The 20,851-nt window shown below is 51.3% G+C and overlaps 1 protein-coding gene and 1 non-coding gene across 2 annotated transcripts; one reads left to right on the top strand and one right to left on the bottom strand.

Annotated features, from left to right (window-relative positions):
* Nucleotides 1-125: 125 nt before the first annotated feature.
* On the bottom strand, nucleotides 126-20,701 carry CEACAM19 (CEA cell adhesion molecule 19). Its single transcript, XM_081807086.1, has 7 exons — nucleotides 19,344-20,701; nucleotides 18,155-18,523; nucleotides 7,849-7,999; nucleotides 4,117-4,163; nucleotides 3,114-3,199; nucleotides 2,782-2,826; nucleotides 126-1,972 (listed from the first exon to the last, which is right to left on the bottom strand). The coding sequence occupies exons 1-7, from the start codon at nucleotides 19,396-19,398 to the stop codon at nucleotides 1,919-1,921; spliced, it is 807 nt and encodes a 268-aa protein (XP_081663212.1). The 5' UTR covers nucleotides 19,399-20,701; the 3' UTR covers nucleotides 126-1,918.
* LOC115940498 (small Cajal body-specific RNA 16) lies at nucleotides 18,943-19,084 on the top strand. Its single transcript, XR_004075245.1, has one exon.
* Nucleotides 20,702-20,851: the final 150 nt, after the last annotated feature.

The following is a 20,851-nucleotide window of genomic DNA, read 5'->3' as shown; positions in this document are numbered from 1 at the left end:
GAGATGCAACTTCCCTTCCTGCGAATTCGTCCTCATCCTCTACGTTAATTTCCCATGGCAGCTGTAACAAGTTCCCACAAGTGTGTAGTGGCTTACAATAACAGGAATTCATTCGATTCCAGTTCGGGAAGTCCGAAGTCGGAAATGGGTCTCACGGGGCCAAAATCAAGGTGTCGGCGGGGCTGGGTTGCCTTCTGGAGGTTCTGGGGGAGGATCTGGGTTCTTGTCCTTTCCAGCTTCTGGGCTCTGCTCGTGGCCTCTTTCTGTCTTCCACGCCAGCGAAGGCCTGTGAAGTCTTTCTCCCATCACGTCACTCTGACTCCGTGTGGCCTTGGCTTTGGGGCCCTTCCTCCATCTTTAGAGTCCGGTATCACTCCAATCTCTGTCTCCTTTCTTACAGCTCCTTCTCTCCCCCTGGGTCCCTTTCACAAAGACCCTTGTGATTATATTTCAGGCCCAGAGGGGTCATCCGGGATAATCTCCCCATCTCAGGATCCTTCACCCAATCACACCTGCTCAGTCCCTTCTGCCGTGTAAGGTAACATTCACAGGGCATTAGCACATACACGACTTTATTCAACCTGCCACATGGTCTTTTTTTAAAGATTTTATTAATTTATTTGTCAGAGAGAGAGAGAGAGAAAGAGCACAAGCAGGGTGGGGGCAGGCAGAGGGAGAAGCAAACTCCCCACTGAGCAGGGAGCCAGATGTGGGGCTCGATCATGACCTGAGCCAAAGGCAGACACTTAACTGACTGAGCCACCCAGGCATCCCCGGCCACACAGTCTTTATTTTCAGCTCCCAGAGCAAAAGTGACAGTCTGCTGTGCCTTATGTGGGGGGACTCTGTGCCCTGAACTATCTGCTGCTCCCCATCTCCCTGACCTCACCTCCCACCCTTTCCCCCTTCCTTCCTCCGCTCCCACTACCCTGGCCTCTTGCTGCTCCTCGAACTCCCCAGGCATACTCCTGCCTCAGGGCCTTTGCACTTGCTGCTTCCTCTGCCTGGAATGCTCTCCCTCCAGATCCCTACTTGGCTTCCGTACGTTGGTTACTTTGTTGCTGACTCTCTCCTCTGCCACAGCGTTCCTCTAGGAGAACAATTTTTGTCTCTTTTGTTCCCTGTCAAAGCTGCAGGATCCAGAACTGTGCATAACACATGGTTTATTTATTGCTGAATGAGTGAATAAATTAAGGGCGACAGACTGGGCCCACATTTGGGATGGGGGTGCTGGGAGGGGGTAGGAAAGGGAGCTGTTGCCCTGAGGGCCTTGGTATGATTCAGGGTTGGGGACAACAGGCAGAAATTGGCCACAGGTTCTGAGAGACTGACTCTCAAGCAGGGAAGGGGTTTCACAGCTGTGGTCACTGGTCAGGACTGTCATCGGGGGCCACGGGCCTGGGAGGCCAGACCTCCCTGCGCCTTATCCTTTGGGGCCTGTGTGGTGGGGGGCTGCCTTGTCCCCAGGGGAAGGGGTTCCAAGGACAAGCAGGGAGCAGGGGTGGGGCGTTGTGGGCCGACACGTAGAAGCCCAGCGAGTAGGAGCCTGTGAGGTCTGGCTTGAGGCAGGCCTGAGACCACTCTCCTCACCCCCAAATATCCAGTGTGTGTGTGTGTGTGTGGGGGGGTACTTTGGGTTAGGAGAAGGCAAGAGCCTGTCTTTCCCAGGCACGAGGCCCAGGCCAGCTTGCTGGACGGACCAGATTTGAGGGCGGGTTATATACTCAGAGGGTCAGAGAGGCGCTGGGCCCATCATGATCTCTTGCCCGTGCCTGATGCTGTGCTGAGACTTCATTTGAGTCCACCTTGTCGGCCTCTGGCTGTGGCGGCCTGGTCCTGTGGGGTCTCTGGTGTGGCTTCTCTGTGGGCACCAGGCCCCCAGGGGAGGGCTGAGGCTTTCGCTCTTCCAGGGGCCTCTTCAGGGGGTTGGCATGAGTTGGCAGTAAGGGGCAGGGTCAGGGTTCAGCAGGTCCTGGGGGGGAGGGGAAGAGAGGGATTGTGGGTGGGGGTCGGGAGAGCCAGGCAGAGGCTGAGGGACGGGGGAGGCGGGGGGCAGAGAACACACCCAGAGAGAATGGTGGAAGGAGAGAGGCGTGCAGAGGCAGGAAGCACCAGGTACCGGGAGGGCCAGAGAAAGGGGTGGACACAGGGCGACGGGGATGGAGAGCCAGGAGGGACAGGAGCACGGAGAAGGAGAGAGAGTGAGAGAGACATCAAGAAACAAAGATGGGGGGCGCCTGGGTGGCTCAGTTGGTTAAGCGACTGCCTTCGGCTCAGGTCATGATCCTGGAGTCCCGGGATCGAGTCCCGCGTCGGGCTCCCTGCTCGGCAGGGAGCCTGCTTCTCCCTCTGACCCTCCCCCCTCTCTCATGCTCTCTCTATCTCATTCGCTCTCTCAAATAAATAAATAAAATCTTTAAAAAAAAAAAAAGAAACAAAGATGGGTGAAGAGATAGAGATAGAGAGAGAGAGAGGGAAAGATAAAAGGACATGGGGAGCCAGAGAATGACAGCAAGAGCAGGAGATGCCCTGAGAGGTGTACAGAAATGCAGAGAAACATAGACAGACGCATGGACACAGAGATCCAGGGGCAGACAGGAGGGGATGGAGACGGGCTGGGACCTGCAGCCTTGGAATCCTTCTAAGAAGGAGGAAGGTACAACCCCAGAAGGGGAGAGACTGTGCTGTGCTTCCGCGGGAGCTACAGCTCAGAGAGCAGGTGGGCGGTTGGTGAGGATGCCCCCCCCCATCGAGACCCCCTCCCTCATCCCGGCTCCACACCTGGTAGGGGTGGTTCTCCGGCTCTGGCTGCTGCTGGGGCAGGGGCTGCGAGGGAAGAGCACGGGTGAGCCAGGCCCCCAGCATCCCGACACCCTCCTACCTTGGACCTTTGCTGTGAGGACAGACCTGGCTTCCCAGTCCCAAGTCCCCATCGCCCCAGAGACTAATGCTCCTTATGTTGTGTCCTTCCAGTCCCTTTTCCCGGTGGTTTTAAAGTAGGGAGCATCCCAGGGTGAGCCACGTTCCTGCAGTGTGGGGACAAGGTGCCAGCGCCACAGTGAACTCCTGGGGGAAGCAGCAGGTGGGGCTTTGGGGAAGGGGGTGGGACTCACCATGGAGGTGTTCATGGACCTCATGTCACCGGGGGGAGACAGCAGGAGGGTCGGAGATGGCATCACTTCATAGATGTTCTGGTCACCTGAAGCAGAGGACAAGGGCGGAACTGGCTGACGCGCGGCCCACAGGCCCATGCTAGCTGCTGTCAGTGGTCATTTATTCAGCTAACATTTGTGCAAATCCCTCTCCTTGCCCAGCCCTGTGCTGGGGACACAGCCGAGACTGAGGCAGCGCTGGCCCTGACCTCCCAGGGCTCAGAGTCCAGTGGGGGAGACAGATCTGTCCCCAGATAGGGATGACCCAGAGTGGGTAGGGCCAAGTGGGGGAGCCCAGAGGGCTCCTGGAGGGGAGTCAGGGATGGCTTCCTGGAGGAGGGGACATCTGAGACTGGAAAGAGAAGCGAGAACTATGCAAATGCAGGAGGGAGTGGCTGGCAGGAGATAGCCTGCCATGTTTGAGGAGCTGTGATATATTTGGTCTGTCTGGATTATATATAGTTTATTTTATATTGTTTTGTTTTTGAGGATGGGATTGTTACATGTGGGAAATGAAGCCAGGAAAGACAGTGGGGACCAGTTTATGGGAGTCTAGAGAGCCATGTTAAAGAGGCTGACTTTGTCCTAAGGACCCTGGGGAGCTATGGAGGGCCTCTGAGCAGAGGAGTGACAGGGTGAGAGTTCTAGAAGCACTCTGTCTGGGGATGGGGTGGAGGCCAGCCTGGAGGCGGGGAGCCCAGCAAAGAGTTGGGTGTGGGGACCCGGGAGTGGAACCATCGAGACTGGATGTGCCAGGCACTGAGAAGAGGAGGAAAAGCAGGTTTGGCGTGAGTGCTGATGTCCTCAGAGTCTGTGGGCTGAGTCTGGGGGGCCCCAGAGAGGTCTGGGTGGGGCAAGTGATTGGGAGACCCCTAGTGAGGGAGGGCAAGGGTGTGTGTGGCTGGTGGGGAGAAGAGGAAGAAGCCTGGAGGAGGGGCTTTAGCCACAGGGACCTCTGGCTTACCGGCATTGTGATTGGGGTGCACCTCTGGCTTCTCTGTGGGTGTCAACCTGGGGACATATGGAGAGAACCAATATTAGGGTAGTAAGCCACTCAGGTGGGTGGAGAGAGACTCAGAGAAACTGGAAAGCCCATCAGTCCATCAGAGAGAGAGATGGTCCCTGCTTCAGAGTGAGCTAGGACAAGACCTGCCCCATCCCCGCCTCTTCTCCCATAATCTCCAGCCACAGAGCCCTTCCTCAGTTTCCCCAGCTGCCACCGTATGCCAGTGAGTAATGTTTCCCTAATGTCACTATTTAGGCAGACCATCTAGATGATTCTGCTCCATCCACCTGTTTCACGATTTCCTTAATATTTCTCTTTGAATCAGCTCTTTTGAATACCTTTATTTAAAAAGTACACTCGACATCACTGCAGCAAATTCATTATTTCACTAAACACATATTTACGGAACATGGACCACGGGCTGGATCCTATTGAAGGCACTGGGGACACAGCTGGGAACAAGACAGACAAAGAGCCCTGGCCTCCTGGAGTGGGCACTCTAGGGGGGAGAGAGAGAGAGAGAGGTCCAGTAAATGACTGACAGTAGAATGTCAGGGAGTGAAAAATGCTATAGGAAAATGAAGATGGAAAGAGGCAGAGGGTGGAGGGGGTGTGTGTGCAATTTCAAGTAGGATGGTGTGGGGGTGCCTCACGGAGAAGGCGACATTTGAGCAAAGGCCTGATGCAGGCAAGGAGACCAGCTTTGCAGAAATCATGGGAAGAGAGCTCTAACAGCATGTGCAAAGGCCCTGGGGCAGGAACAGGAACAGCAAAGAGAGGAGTATGGCTGGGACAGAGAGTGTGAGGGGGAGAGGGGCTAGAGGTGAGGTCAGAGGGAGGCAGCAGGTCAAGCTAGGTCTTGTGTCCACGGTGAGGACTTTGGCCTCGACTCCGAGGGACCTAAGCTGACTGATTTTCACAGGATCTTTCTGGCTGCTGAATGGGGAACAGACCGTGGGGGTGGGAGTGGAAGTGGGACACAGTCAGATGCTGCCATATTGTAATGAAACCTGATGTAAGTAGAAAGTGATGGGGAAAATGAAGAAAGGCCAAACAGTGGGTTAAATCTGTGGCTCGATAGGGTTGTTAGTTTTCTCTTGGGAAAAGCTAGCAAGTGTTAGAAGGGCATTAGAAGCTGACTAGAACCAGAATGAGATATTCTCTTGCCATAGTCAGAATGCTACAAAGAGAATAGGAACAGGAATTTCTCTTTGGAAATATTTCAGATGTATAGAAAAGTTGCAAAAACGGCACAAAGAACATCTGTGTAATTTTTACTCACATCCAACAATTGTTTTTATTCCATTTGCTTCAGTGTCTGCTCCCTCTCTCCTTCTGTTTCTGCCATGCATATTTTGTTTTCCTGAACCATCTGAGGGTAAGGTGCATGCATCACGGCCCTTCATTTGTAAACATTTCCACGTATTGAAATATTTTCATTTTGCGTTTTTTTTTTTAAATTTTTATTTATTTTTTAATACTGTGGCCCAGAATGCCACATCAAGTTGCCTTTGGCCCTGCCAGCACTTTGAGGATCTGTGAGATTCTCTGAGAATCACTGGCAGTAGCGGAAGGAAAGCCGGCCAGCAGGTCCGGACGAGTGGAGTCCAGTTTTGGTTCTGGAGCTTACAAGTCACTCAGGTGTGGGTTCCCGTCTCAGGGACCTGCTGCCACTCACAGGCCAGTTCTAAGCCATTTGGCAAATGATTTCATGTCTCTAAGCCTTAGTTGTCTCTAGAGACCACGGCAAACTACCCACCGAGGGCCAAATCCGCCCCATCGTTTTTGGGGACAGGCATGAAAAAGATGTGACCCCTGATTGACCCGTGAACCAGACACGGGCACTCGGAGGCTTCTCACCACCTCCCCTGTCCCTGGAGTGTGGGTTCCTGCCTTTTCCGCTCCCAGAGGCTGTTCCAAGGACGTGGCCTTGAGATGGTGTATGATGCTGAGGACAGCTGCATGGTGTGCCTGGCTGAGCCCAGTTGGGGCTTCTTTATAAACTTGTAAGATTTGGAGGGTCAGGCGCCTGGGTGGCTCAGTCGTTAAGCGTCTGCCTTCGGCTCGGGTCATGATCCCAGGGTCCTGGGATCGAGCCCCGCGTCGGGCTCCCTGCTCAGCGGGGAGTCTGCTTCTCCCTCTCCCACTCCCCCTGCTTGTGTTCCCTCTCTCGCTGTGTCGCTCTCTGTCAAATAAATAAATAAAAAATAAAATCTTTAAAAAAAAAAAAAAGATTTGGAGGGTCGGTGTGGGGATCCATTCATCTTGCTGCCCCCGGAGACAAGCCTCGTATGTAAGTTCCCTTTGCTTATTGAAATTGCCATATGCCAACCTGGAGAGGCCTGCCTCTCCAGCGCTCTGTGTTTGGGGGCTGGTTTCAGACTACACCTGGGAAGCCCCCGGGAGGGTTATGGACCAGCATTGCCTCTTTTCATACCACCTGCAAGCTAAGAAGGAGGGCTAACAGGGATGGCTTAGGTTATTCCAATACCCTTGTTACAGTCGTGGCAGACATGATTAATCAATCACAGCATCCGTTCCCACTGCACTCAGACACCACCTCCAACTCCCTTTCCACCAAGCTCTCTAGGGCACATAGTAGGAAGTGAAAGCTGTTTGCCACCCCTAAATGGGAGCGTGTTGGGAGAAAGAGATCAAGAGACCACAGCACCTAAGAGAGAGAATAGGAAGAGGAATTTCTCTTTGGAAATATTTCAAACTTATAGAAAAGTTGCAAAAATGAAGGAGGCGGCGGAGGAGAAAAGGGTGCTGCCTTCATTTCCCCGGGATTAGAGAGAGCAGAAAAACTACACATTTGCAAGCAGCTCAGAACCAAAGTCAGGAGACAAAGTTCTGAAGAGGCTGACCTCATAAGGAAGGAATTTTCCATGAATAGACTGTTTCCTGGGAAAAATAGGCCCCTGCCTCTCTCCCCCATACAGAAGTAGGCACCATCTGATGCCTTTGCCTGCCCACCATCCACTCTGCTTCTTTGGCAATAGTGTCTGTTTCCCCACCCCGCTTTGGGTCCGGGGGCGGGGGGGTGGTGGGCGGGGAACCCTCCCCACCCTGAATCCATTTAGTCATGTGGAGCTGGGTTGTTCTCTGACTCCAGAGCTGTGCAAATAGCCCAGGTTTGGCCAATCAGGATATTCCAGCACCTGGCCACAGTGGTTGGTCCACGTAAGGACATGTGATTTGAGTTAAGCCAGTGAGAAGCAGCCCTGGGGTTTTTGTTGGAGGTGTCAGGAGCCAGGTGTGGTCTTCCCTCTGTGGCTGCTGAGCTGGTGGGATATAAGCCTGGAGCCCCTAGGAGCTATCTTATCACACACAAGGGGAGGTTCTGACTGAGAATGAAGCCACCACAGAGAAAAGCAGAGTTGAGAGGTGTATGGAGGAGTCTCTTGACAAAATCAAGTCCCTGGATCCAGCCATACCTGAAGCTCATGCAGGACCAAAAAATTTTCTAATTTTTTGTAAGCCCGTTCAAAGGTAGGGTTTCTGTCCCTTGCAGTGCAGAATTCTGTCTAATACAGGATAGAAAGATCATTTTCACCTCAAGAGTTCCAAGATTTGATGAGATTGTGTATGAGTCAGATGACATGAATCATGGAAGAATCAGTCAGTGGGACCCAAGGGGTGGGGAAGAAGAGGAAGAAGAGAGGAGAGAGAGGCCTGGGGCCCCTGTACCTGTGGCTCTGGCCCCTCCAGTCTCTTGTTAACAGGAGATGGGCAATGCACCCGATGAAGAGGGACCCAGCAACAAGGAACCCAATTATGATGGCAGCCATGATCCCAGCACTCAGGGGCAGGTGTGTAATGGGCAGCTCCTTAAGCTTTTCTGAGGGGTATGAGAGAGAAAGAGAGGTCTGTGAGATGTCCTGGAAGGATCTCCCCAATCCCCTCACCCCTGCATCAGTGACTGTCCATAGAGCACTGATGTGCAGTTTCCTTTCCCCAACCCAGAGCTTTCTCCTGCTTTTCAGAGCTGAGCATCCAACTATCCAGTTGATTCTGCTGCACATAAAACTCAACATCGCTGGCTGGAACTCCTCGGCTCACCCCACCTCAAAAATCTCTGCTTTCCTAAGATTTCCTACCATCTTCAGCACATCTAAAACCTACCTCCTGACCCACTCCCCCACCACACTCCACCTGCCTGCTTTTTCTCACCTCAGTTGATTGACACCTCCATCCTTTTAGGGAAAGAATTCGGTTCTGGGCCCTGTTTTGTGCGGGATATAGGGTCTTGATGCATGGGGTTCTGAAACACTACCTGCCAGGTTTGGGATGAAGCCTACCTGACTTCTTACCCCCACCATGAGGACCTCGAGCCTTTAATATCAAGCTGAACACCTGTTATATCCCAGCCCTTCTTGGCAGCTAAGCTCATAGACTCTGAGGTCAGAATGCTGGGGGTTCAAGTCCTTGAGCAGATCACTCAACCTCTCTGTGCCTCTTCCCATTTGTGAAATGGGGACAATAAGAGTATCCACCTTGTAGGGTTGTTGTGAAGATTGAATGAGTTTACACACACACACACACACACACACACACACACACACACACACAGAGTTCTTTCAATTATTCAACAAAGTAGGATCTGTGCCATTTTAAGGTGAGTAAACTGAGGCACAGAGAGGTGAGCTAACCTGCCCAAGGGCTCACAGAAGGTGCAGTGCTGGGATTACACTTGGGCCACCTGAGCTCCTAATGATTGCTCTGTGTGGATTCCAAAAGAGGGGCCTGTGTCCCAGGAGCCCTTGAAGGATGGGAAGGAACTATATCAGGCTCTGCATGACTGGAGTGAAGACCATTATTTCCAAATGGACTGGAGTGTCACCATATATACGTATGTATATACGTATATATATATATGTGTGTGTGTGTGTGTAATTAAATCGATCAATATTTGCTTATTTCATTCATTTCCCTAAAAGTTTGTCCATTCAAAGTGTCCAAAACCCATTTTATTTTATTTATTTTTAAAGATTTTATTTATTTATTTGATGGAGAGACAGCGAGAGAGGGAACACAAGCAGGGGGAGTGGGAGAGGGAGAAGCAGGCTTCCTGCAGAGCAGGGAGCCCGATGTGGGGCTCAATCCCAGGATCCTGGGATCATGACCTGGGCCGAAGGCAGACGGTTAACGACTGAGCCATCCAGGCACATCCCGAAACCCATTTTAAAATGTACTCTTCTCATTGGAAGGAAGAGGATAGGCCATGCCTGGGCATATGTGGTTGTTGCCCCTACAGCCTGGGGAGGTGGCTAAGTCAGGCCCATTTTGCAGATGTGCGCACCAAGGCCCAGAGGGGTTGCATATGGGCAGAGGATGGAAGGCAGCCCCTCTTCCAGACACTGGAACTTAGCAATTTTGCACCTTCTACCTTTTAATTATTTATTTATTTTTAAGTTGGCTTCACACCCAACATGGGGCTTGAACTCAAGACCCGGAGATCAAGAGTCACATGCTTTACCGACTGAGCCAGCCAGGTGCCCCCATCTTCTACCTTTTTGAATCCCCACAACAGCAAGTGGAAATTCAGTGGCTTCTGTGAGTGACTCAGGAGGTGGGGTGGGGCTGAGGCCAGGTCAGCTGACTCAAGGAACCCCCCCCCCCACTTCCTGTCCTCCCCACCCCGACCCTGTTGCCCTGTCTTCTTATAGCATCCAGAGCCCCTTCTCCTGGATCTGCTCACTCTGGCCCCTGCTGCCCCGTCCACCCACGCAGTTCCATCACCCACAGCTCCCTTCCTCACTCTCTGGGCTGCCCAGCCTTTGCCCATGCTGTTCCCTCTGCCTGGCATGCTCTTCTCCACACACTATATATAACTCCTGCTCACTTTTTCATTCCCAGCTCCCTCTGAGAGGGAAGCCTTCTCTGACAATCCCAGGCCAAGGAGGTGCCTAATAGGCATTTCCTTCATAGCTTACTTGCTTAATTATGCAATTAGTTGATTCATGTTGGTAGACGGGACATGAAAGAACACTTCAGGGGCGCCTGGGTGGCTCCGTGGGCTAAGCATTGACTCTTGATTTCGACTCAGGTCACTATCTCAGGCTCATGAGATCGAGCCCTGCGCTAGGCTCCCTGCTCAGCAGGGGTCTGCTTGAGAGTCTCTCTCTCTCCCTCTGCCCCTCCCCCTGCTTGGTGGTTAAATAAATAAATCTTAAAAAGAAATAAATCTTTAAAAAAAGAGCACTTCAGGGCGCCTGGGTGGCTCAGTTGGTTAAGCGACTGCCTTCGGCTCAGGTCACGATCCTGGAGTCCCGGGATCGAGTCCCGCATCGGGCTCCCTGCTCGGCAGGGAGTCCGCTTCTCCCTCTGACCCTCCCCCCTCTCATGCGCTCGCTCTCTCTCATTCTCTCTCTCTCAAATAAATAAAATCTTAAAAAAAAAAAAGTAGAGCACTTCAATCACCTCCATTCTGACCTCAGTCTGTACTTGCTAATTATTAAGTTCTTCTTTCCAGCTTTTCTCTTAACTCATGGAAAAGACGCTGTGCAAGGCATCCTGTGATGGGAGCCGAAACTACCCCCTCAAGCAGCAAGATCCCTCCCAATTGACCCCAAGACAATGACTGACCTGACGATCTTTACTGCCCATCTGCATGTATCCACTGACCTGTGTCCCACATTTTCCTAATATAAACCTAGAAGTACTTTCAGCACTTTGGAAGCAATCTTTGGGATGCTAGTCTGCTGTCTTCCCGGGGTTGGCTTCACTGAAATACATCCCTTTCTTGTTTCGCCACCCCTCCTCTCTCTCCCTTTGGATTTTGTCTGCAGAATGGCCAAACCTGGTCTGTTTGGGATCCCAGGAGCCAGGTACTTCTGCATCCCTGTGCCCCAGCTACAGACATGTAGTGTCTCCTCAGCTCCTTCCATCCCTCCACCATTGTGAAGCCTCCAGACCTTCAGGAGGGATGGATCCCGCCTCCAGTTCCCTGGGCGGGGCGGGGTGGGGGGGCTCCCTTAGCTTATTCCCTTGTCACACTGACTGCATCAGGAAGGGCCGTCTTTCAGACCTAAGCCAATCAGCGTGCTGCATTCCTTTGGCCTTCCTGATTCGTTCAGGTTGGCCCAATCAGAGTGAAGTGAAGGGGTGTGGTTCAGAGTGGGTAGGAGAAGGGATCTCTTGTTCTGGAAGCTGAAAGCTAGAGGCTTGGGAACCGTGCAGTCATCTTGCTACCTTGAAGGCATTAATCATGTCTCCCTGAACTTGAGCTGGGCAGAAATAAAGACATTTCCCAGCTTCCTTTGCAGCCTCCGTACATGGACAGCTAGTTCATTCAAAGGTGCCTTTAGAGCATGGTGTTGAACATCGCTGCTAACATTGGAACCCCAGGCAAGTTTACATACATTCCAGTGATCTCATTTTAACTTGATTTCCTCTATAAAGATGCTATTTCTAAGTAAGGTTATATTCTGATGTACTGAGGGTTCGGACTCAGTGTCTTTTTTTGAGGGGACAACATTCAACACACAACACCTCCAAAGCTCGGTTCCCTGCTATCCTGGAGAATCTCTGGGCTGTTCGGGATCCTTGAATCGATTTCTTTTCTGCTTAAATCAGCGAGAAGCAGTTTCTGTTGCTGTAGCAAGAACCCTGCCTGAATCACATGATTAAGTGTCCTCTTTTTAGAGCCTGTTATATTTTCTGCCTTTTATCATAGACAGTGAACTTGAAAAGAGGGAGCCTGTGAATCACTGTCTTTTCCAAAGTTGATTGCGACAGGATCTCTTCTGTGATATGATCTTGCCATTCTCCTATCCAGTAGAAGGATCTAACACCCCTCCCTTAAATCTGGCTAATCTTAGTGGCTTAGTTGTAATCAAAAGAATACAATGTAAGTGATGCTGTGTGACTTCCAAGGCTAGGTCAGAAGAAGCCACTTCTGGCTTCAAAGCAGAAGAGTTTCTGCCTTGGTCTTTTGGAACACTCGCTCTCCACTTGGCCCTCCCCAAGAACCCAGTCTCCATGTTGTGAGGAAGACCGAGCAGTCACATTGGAGAGACCACCTGAAAAAGATCTGGTGGATAGCCCCAGCTAAGTTTCCAGGTGACAGCCAGGGTGAGCCTCCACATATCTGAGTGAAGGCACCTCTGAATGATTCCAGCCTCCAGCATTTGAGCCATTCTCAGCCTTTTGAGTCTTCTCATCTGAGGCCCCAGACATCATGAAGTAGACAAGCCATCTCTTTTGTGCCCTGTCTGAATTCCTGATCCCAGAAATCATGAACATAATAAAATGGTTGCTGTTCTATACCACTGAGTTTGCTCTGCACCAAGAAGTAACTAGAACAGAGCCCCGCATTCTGTTTCTTCTTTCAGGACTGAAGGTTTTCTTTTTGGCTTTTCGCTTTACTGGGCACTGGGATCATCTATCAGTTCTACCAACAAAGAATCATCTGGGTCTTCTTCTGTGGGTCAGATTTATCCACGTGTATTTTTGAGTAGATACAAACACATCTGAAAAAGTGCTTTGAGAGACCATTATAAAAGTGGACAATGGTCAGACTGTATATAAAAATAGAATTCCAATCCACAACCTGCAGCGAAGACCAACGTGCCGAGAAGACCAGCCGTCTTACAAACAGCCCACGACACCAACCTGCTTTGAGTCAGACTTGCAGGAAGCCAGATTGCTATCTCCAGTGACAATCCAGGAAGACAAACAGTGACTTCTGTAAGGATTGACACTAAATGGCCAGGACTTGATTAATAACCAACAGCTTCCCTAATTCTTGTCCCTGCATCTAACTTAGGACCAGCTCCTAAGAAAGCCAAATATGCCCTGTAACCAGTTGCCTCCAGCTTCCCCGTGCCAACAACCTCCAATCAGGGCACAGCTGAAGCCTTCTCTTTTTTCCACTATGAAGCTTTCCCATCCGTCTGCCTGTCTTTGAATCTCTGCCCAGATGCAAGTGACAGGGGCTGACTCCCTTACTCCAGCAAGCTCTGAGTAAATGGCCTTTGCTTTTCTCATTGGAGGGACTTGGTTGATTTCCACAGCTTCACATGGATTTGTCAGCCAGTCCTCACAATGATCCACGGTGGGAGGTGTGATTGCCCCCATCTTACAGATATTTTAGGGGAACAGAGGCTCTGAAAGGTTTGGCCATTTGACTAAAGGTCATATAAACCCATGACACCAGCCAGTTAGTGGTTGTTAATGATGAGGCAGAATAAAGTCCTAAAAGTGTGGGCTCTGGAGCCCGCAGGCCAGACTTCAAGTCCTGCACCTGCTGCCCCTTAGCTCAGTGACCTGGGCCAGTTACTTAAACTCCCTGTGCCTCAGTTTCTCCAACTGTGTAAGAGGGATCATCTTGCCGTGGCAGGGAGGACACAAAGGAGAAATGTGTGTGAAGCACTCTGCACATGTTCAGTAAAGGGGTGCCGGGCTTGTAATTAACTGCCTTGGGTGTCAGAGGGCCCAGAAGGCTTTGGGGAGCCCGCACAGGGTTGCCTGAAGGCCCCCAAGTCCCCACCACTGGATTTACAGGAGAACAGACACCAGCTGTCAATGACCGTGATCCCGCTCTGGCTTCCAAGCCTGGTTTGGGCTGCTTACTGGCTGTGGGACCTCTCTGAGCCTCTGTTTCCTCATCGGTACACAGGGGACCTATGTGTCCTGGGCCTTTCTTGTGTTTTCAGTCTGTCCTGAGCTGTGAATCCTCCCCTTTGGGAGTTCTGCCAGAGACTGGCTTTCTTAGCTTCTTTTTCCATGGGACAGTGTCATGTGATCCAGGTCCCCGGGCAGGGACATGCCCACCAGCAGATAAACTTCACGAGGGCAGAGATCTCTGTCTGTACCTTTCGTACCCTCAGTGCCTGGCACACAGGAAGTGCTCAATAGATGTTTGTTGAATGAATGCAGCTTCCCAGTGCCCAGGCAGGGGTTCTGGACCCAGGGCTGACCCTTGGGCAATGCTGGCCCAGGCAGGAGAATTCTGCAAGTAGTTTACATCTTGTTTCCGGTTCCCAGCCTCCTTGGGGTCCTGCGAGCCTGCAATACCCTTCATTAAGCCCTTTTCTGTACATGCCTGCTAGGGTTGGCTCCTGTTGCAGCCACTAAAGACATACCGAATCCCCTCATGATCGAGACAGGTGACGTGTGGGAATTACCCGGGACACAGGAAGAGCTCCCAGCCAAGTCCATCCCCCCCCCCCTTGCCTCCCCACTGCCAGGGGCTGGATTTGGGGCCAAAGCTGTCCTCAAATAGAAATGCCCTGGCTGCTGAGGTGACCCAACCTGACATGAGGACGTGCCCAACCCTATGGCTCATCCCCTCCGCCTTTTCCTTTGCTCTTCCTTTTGCTGAATCATTTTGCTTCCCTGCTCCCTGTGTTCAGCCCTCGGGAAGCCAGGGCATTTCCCATGAGGGAGTGGATTCCACTGGGGCTGGGAAAAAGCCAGGTGGCAGAGGGCCAGGGACATGGACTCGGACCCAGCGGGGGCCTCGGCTCCTGCCTTCCCCGGCTGCGTGGTGGTGGGCCCTCTGGGTCTCTGTTTGTTTGCCCCTCTATAAAATGGGGATCATCCCAGGGCCTGACGGGGGTCTTGTGGGAATGCAATGAAGTGAGGTCAGCAAAGGGCTTCGCTTGGAGGTGCCTGGCATACAGTAAGTGCTCACAGCTGGGAGAAGGAGTTACAAGTATTTACGGAGTAACTAATGTGTGCTAAGCACTGCTCTGCACTGGGGGTTCAGTGGTGAACAAACCATAATAGATATATATGTTATGATTATTATGAAGGAGAGCAGGTGTTGAGTCCTTGCTCATCTTCCCCGCCCTGATCCCCGGCATCTGGCTCCCCATCTTGTTTGACCTACTTGATCCCACCCCCTTGGACAAAGGGTGGACCCTTCACTCAAGGCGAAGGAAACCACAGGCCAGGTTGGACTAACCAGATTATTATTATTATTATTATTATTATTATTATTAAAGATTTTATTTATTCATTTACTTGAGAGAGAGCACGGGAGAGAGAGCATGAGTGCGGGGCGGGGGGCAGGGAGCAGAGAGAGAGGGACAAGTAGACTCCCCGCCGAGCCTGGAGCCCTATGCAGGGGGCTCAATCCCACAACCCCGAGATCAAGACCTGAGCTGAAACCAAGAGTCGAACACTCAACTGACTGAGCCACTCTGGTGCCCTAGACCAACCAAATTCTATCTTGATCTGTCTGTCTGTCTCTCCAGCTGTCTTTCTTTCTGTCTCTGCATTTTGGAAGAGGAGATTCAGAATATGCAAAGAAGCCTGGGCTGACACCCAGTTCAGGCCTGGCAGGAATCCCTGGTCATGAAGAGGAGAATGGAGCCCCTGAGCCGAGATGAGGCCAGAGGTGGTGCCCTCTGGAGGAGCAGGGGACACTTGCCTTTCTGGCAACTTCTATTTCCCATCAGCTCTGAAGAGCTCCCCACCCATTCATTTATGCAACAGCGTGTCTGTCCCTGTTCTAGGCTTGGAGGAGACAGCTGTGAACCCAGGGCTCTTGGAACCAACATCCCAGGAGGCTACCCTGGGGTCCTACAAGGCTCCCTACACTGTGAGTCAGTTGCAGAGAGCTTCTGTCCTTACAACCTGAGCCTTGGCTTGAATACATCCCGCTGCTCTGGCCTCCGAGGATGCCCCTCCTGTTCTTTTGCCTCAGTCATGCTGGCCTCCTGCCAGCTCAGTTCATGAGCCCTACAGCTTCCTGCCACAGGCCCTTTGCACAGACCAAGCCCTCTGTCCAAACACCTCCCAAAGCTCCTTTCCCTTCTACTTAGGACTGCTAGTCATCATTGAAGCTTTGTGGAAGGATCACCTTCCTAGGGCAACCTCCCTTATACTCCCCGATTTACACTCTCATCATCCCCGTATGTGCCTTTCCTTCACGGTCCCTGCACTGTGCATAATGATCTATTTTGTGTGTGTGATTATTAGTTAATATCAGTCTCCCCCGCTGGGCTGTGAGCCCTGGAAGGGCAGGGCCAGGGCAGCCTCAGTCTGCACTGCGTCCCCAGCACAGCCCGGTACAGTCTGGACGCAGAGGCGGCCTTGAGGAAGAGGCACTGGGGGAAGCTTTGCTGAAGGAACAAGTGAATGAGCAGCTCAGCATCTGCAGAGGCAGCTATGTGTCTCATTCAGGCAGTCCTGCATTCGAATCTCAACCCTGTCGCTGATTCGATGGCTGGATGCCTAATATTCGGGGCATGCCTTAAACCACCGAGCCTCAGCTTCTTTCTGGATAGAATGGAGATTCAGCCCACACTTAACCATGGCTGGGTTAAACTGGAGGAATCAGATCACTCCTCTGTTTAAAACCCTCTAGTGGCTTCTTTCAATCTCCCCACGGCCAACAAGCCTGGCCCCTGTGTGCCTCTCAGATCTCAACTCCTAACACCCAACTTGCTCACTGCTTTATAGCCATGGCATCCTTCTGTCTATATGCTTTGAACACACTAAGCTAGCCTTACCTCAGGGCCTTTGCACTTGCGGTTCCCTCTGCTAGGAACTCTGTCCCTCAGAAATCTTCAGGGCTCCCCTCCTTTCCTCTGTTCAAATGTCACTCCTTCTTGATGACCTCCCATCCCATATCACATCATCCTGTTTAATTTTTTTTTTTTAAACTGGGGAAATTATAACCTCTCTGTGCCTCAGTTTCCTCATTTGTAAAATGAGTCCAATAATATTACCCACTTCACAGGGCAGCAGTGAGGAGTAAATGAGTTATACATACAGTAGGCATGTAATAAACACTAAATAATGTTAGCGATAACTATTATTGTTAATGTCTCTGAAATATGATCTTAATTTATTATTTACATGCTCGTTATTGGCGTCCCACATATGAATGAAGGCAAGGAGACTTTTTTTCCTTCTTTCTCTGCTTTGAGAGGAAGTTGTTAAGCTCCCAGACTCTGGTATTGTGACTTCGTGGGATCAAATCCCAGCCATACCACACTCTGTGCCTCAGTTTCCCCAACTGTAAAATGAAGACAATAATGGGGCTGCCTCATGGAGTTTTTGGTTTTGAAAGTTTTCATTCAGGGCCACCTGGGTGGCTCAGTCAGTTAAGCGTCTGCCTCTTGATTTCAGCTCAGGTCATGATCTCAGGGTCATGAGATCGAGCCCAAGTCAGTCTCCACGATCTGCTTGAGATTTTCTCTCTCCCTCTGGCCCCCCGACCAACTCTCTCTCTTCAAAAGAAAAGAGAAAGTTTTCATTTATTTCTTTATTCAACAAACATTAACTGAGAACCTACTGCGTGTCCCCCCCCATCGCCCCGTATTGTGGTAGATGCTGGATGATAAAAGGACAAGTATGTTTTCACTCTCTCACCTTGAAGAATTACTCTCCTAGTGAGACATGTTTGGAATGTGATGCATCAGAGCACATTATGAAAATCACAGAGGTAATGGGATGATCAGAGTCCTCTGGGGACATGGATGGTTAATGACCAAGTCTGCCCGGGAGGGTTGAGAAGTTATTTTATTCCCTCAGCTCTATTGAGATGTAAATGGCATATCACATTTCATAGGGTTTTAAAATTTAATTTAATTTTAAAGATTTTATTTATCTGAGAGAGAGAGAGAGAGTGTGTGTGCGCACAAGTGGGGGGAGGGGCAGAAGGAGAAGCAGGCTCCCCACTGAGCAGGGAGCCTGACACAGGACTCGATCCCAGGACCCCAAGATCATGACCTGAGCTGGTCAGACACTTAACCGACTGAGCCACCCAGGTGCCCCTAATTTAATTTTAAAGTTTGTTTATTTATTTATTTTTAAGTAAGCTCTGTACCCAGTGTGGGGTTCAAACTCAGGACCCAGAGACCAAGAGCTGCATGCTCTTCCGACTGAGCCAGCCAGGTGCCCCTCATACTTTTTGTTTGTTTGTTTGTTTTGTTTTTAAAGATACAAATGAGTTAATATAGGGCAGTGGTCCTGACCCATGGCAGGCATCGGGGTGCATGAGCCTACCCACTTTCTCCCTCAGCAGCATAACACTCACCGTCCACCTGGACCTCGGTCTTGGCCCTCATGGTCCAGTCAGGATTGATGGTGACAGCTACCTGGTAGGTGCCGCTGTCTGTGGGCTGGATGCGACACAGCAGCATGGACCCACTGGGGAAGCCAACGATGTCACGTTGCCCCATGGCGCTGCCGTCCCTCTGGGGCCGCTGGAGGTCAGGGAAGTAGGTGAATAACATCGTGCCACCATTGGCCTCCTTCCCCAGGTACCAGTTGAAGTCCTGAAAGTTGCCTGGGATGCCCTGGACGGACAGGAGAAGGTTCTGGTCCTTTTGAGGATGCTCTGGAATCTTCTGGATGTGGAGGGCAGCCCAGGAGCTTTGGGGGATCCAGAGGGCCAGGAATGAGGCTGTGGGGAGTTACAGGGGTGGCCTGAGGTCAGAAGTATTGGGCAGGGACAAAAGCATTTTCTTCCCTATATGTCCTCATCTGGGGACAAGGACTCTGACCGCTGTTCATTGGAAACAGGGCTGGGATTGATGAGTGATGTCTGCACTGGGTTCAGGAGTGGGAACCCAGATAGGAAAGCCACACATTTCTCATCCCATTAGTCCAGCGGATCTCGGGGCAGCCGAGATGATGTGTGGTCTGCCTCTAAACAGTTGGACTCTCTGAATTTATTCATTCATCCATCTAACCAGGACTTACAGACTTACATATTATTTATGCTACAATACCAATTATATATGATATATCTAAAATTCCCTAGATTTCTAGGCACTTGGGATATAACAGGGAAACAAATACAGATAAATTCCTGTCCTCATGATGGTCTGGCCTTGTACCAGGCAGCCCGACCCTGACCTCAGTAAATTCCCGGGAATAGTTTTCCTTGGGGTTTGAATTTGCAGTAATAGGTGTGAACATTGTAGCAGCAGTTTGATGATTATGTATGATATTGCAAATAAGACAAAAGAATAAAACACCCCTCCTCCAAAGAAACCCCACAAACAAACAACATTCTTATCTTCCTGGTCCTGATAGTCTAGAAAATTCCATAGGTAAAATTGGGTATGGGGCTGTGATTCTACAGCTCAAACCAGCACCCCCCCCATCTTACTCTAATAATTTCATCTTCCCTGGCAATCTTTCCCTTCTTCTGAGAGGAGACCTCAACCCCTGGGCTGAGTCCCACCTTCCCCCCTCAGCCCTGGGGTGCTCCCCCTTACCTGAGAGCAGGAGGCCCTTTGAGAAGTGGCACTGGGCCCTCTCGGGAATCTCCATCTTGGTGTCCCGTGGAGATGCCAAGGGGCCACTGTGGACACTGATGGGGCTGGAGGGCTGGGCCCTGGCTGTCGGAAGTAGGCCAGCTCAGTGGGGGTCTTGGGGGTGCCTTCTAGACATGGCCGAGGCCGGCCAAGCCCCAGCACCCCCTTTCCACAGGCTCCAGAGGCTTCACCTGTGCTCTCTGGGATGGGCGCAGACACCGGTTGAACCAGTTTTCCAGGGTGACTGGGGACCTTCCTGGGGCTTCCCTGGACTCCTCCCTTAATGCCCTCAACCTCTTCTTCCCACTCGTGTGACTGTCAGGAACAACAGCAGTAATCACAATGGGAGGGAGTCGTGGCAGTCTCTGCTTGAGCAATCCCCCTGGGCCAGGCAGGTCCCTGCAGAGAGGCCCAACACAACTGCTTCATCCAACATCCAACCACACATAACTGCGTCCATTTCACAGATGAGGAAACAGAGGCTCGAGGAAGGAGGCAAGTCTACCAGTAGGTGGAGATGGGACTTGACCTTTGGCTGGCTCACTCTAAAGCTCTTAGCACAGTTTTTCAAAAGCATCCACCATTCATTCATTCCAACAACACTCCCTGTGCTCAACGCTGTGCTGGGTGGTGCTGCAGACACAGTGGTGATTGAGATAGTTCTTGCTTTGTCCTCAGTCCACAGCGGGGCTCACAGTTCTGTGTCTGTATTGCAGGGAGCAGACCGATCCCCAGGGCAATGATCCACAGTGATCAGCAGTGGGATGGAGGAGCCCAGGGGGCCGGGAGAGCCCAAAGGGGTGCCTCATTCAGCCTGAGGGGCAGGGAAGCCTTCCTGGAGGAAGAGACATCTGAACAGAGACCTGGAGTGGGAGTAGCAATGAGACAGATGGTGGGGTGCAGGGGCGGGGGGTGAGGTTTGCCAAGCAACGTAAATAGCACATGCAAGGCTTGGAGGCTAAAAATCCTGGCTGAGGGGGCACTGAGTAGGAGGGGGTGAGGCTGGGGAAGAAGGAGGGATTAAATGGAATTTTGAGCTCTCTTGGGACAGGGTCTAGGTGATGGAGGGTTCAGGGTTGTGCTAATACTATAGACAGTCACCTAAGGTGACTGAAATAGACCCTTAAATTAATTAAAATTCAGCACCTTCAAAATTAGTTTCTCGAGGGGCGCCTGGGTGGCTCAGTTGGTTAAGCGACTGCCTTCGGCTCAGGTCACGATCCTGGGGTCCCGGGATCGAGTCCTGCATCGGGCTCCCTGCTCGGCAGGGAGTCTGCTTCTCCCTCTGACCCTCCGCCCTCTCATGTGCTCTCTCTCTCTCTCTCTCATTCTCTCTGTCTCAAATAAATAAATAAAATCTTAAAAAAAAATAATAAAAAATAAAAAAATAAAAAAAAAATAAATAAGGGGCGCCTGGGTGGCTCAGTCGGTTAAGCATCTGCCTTCGGCTCAGGTCATGATCCCAGGGT

The sequence above is a fragment of the Leptonychotes weddellii genome, chromosome 16, assembly GCF_054177405.1.
Source record: "Leptonychotes weddellii isolate Sample4059 chromosome 16, ASM5417740v2, whole genome shotgun sequence".
Lineage (NCBI taxonomy): Eukaryota > Metazoa > Chordata > Mammalia > Carnivora > Phocidae > Leptonychotes > Leptonychotes weddellii.
The sequence above is the reverse complement of the archived record's forward strand: the minus strand, read 5'-3'. Positions and strand labels throughout refer to the sequence as shown.

Bases quoted from the DNA above. Each gene is read 5' to 3' on its own strand.
- CEACAM19 (XM_081807086.1), bottom strand. From the start codon at position 19,398: ATGGAGATTCCCGAGAGGGCCCAGTGCCACTTCTCAAAGGGCCTCCTG. The intron at 4,164-7,848 runs GTACAGGGGCCC...ATATGTCCCCAG, and splicing joins TGGAGGGGCCAGAGCCACAG to GTTGACACCCACAGAGAAGC. The intron at 3,200-4,116 runs GTAAGCCAGAGG...CCTCTGCTTCAG, and splicing joins GCACCCCAATCACAATGCCG to GTGACCAGAACATCTATGAA.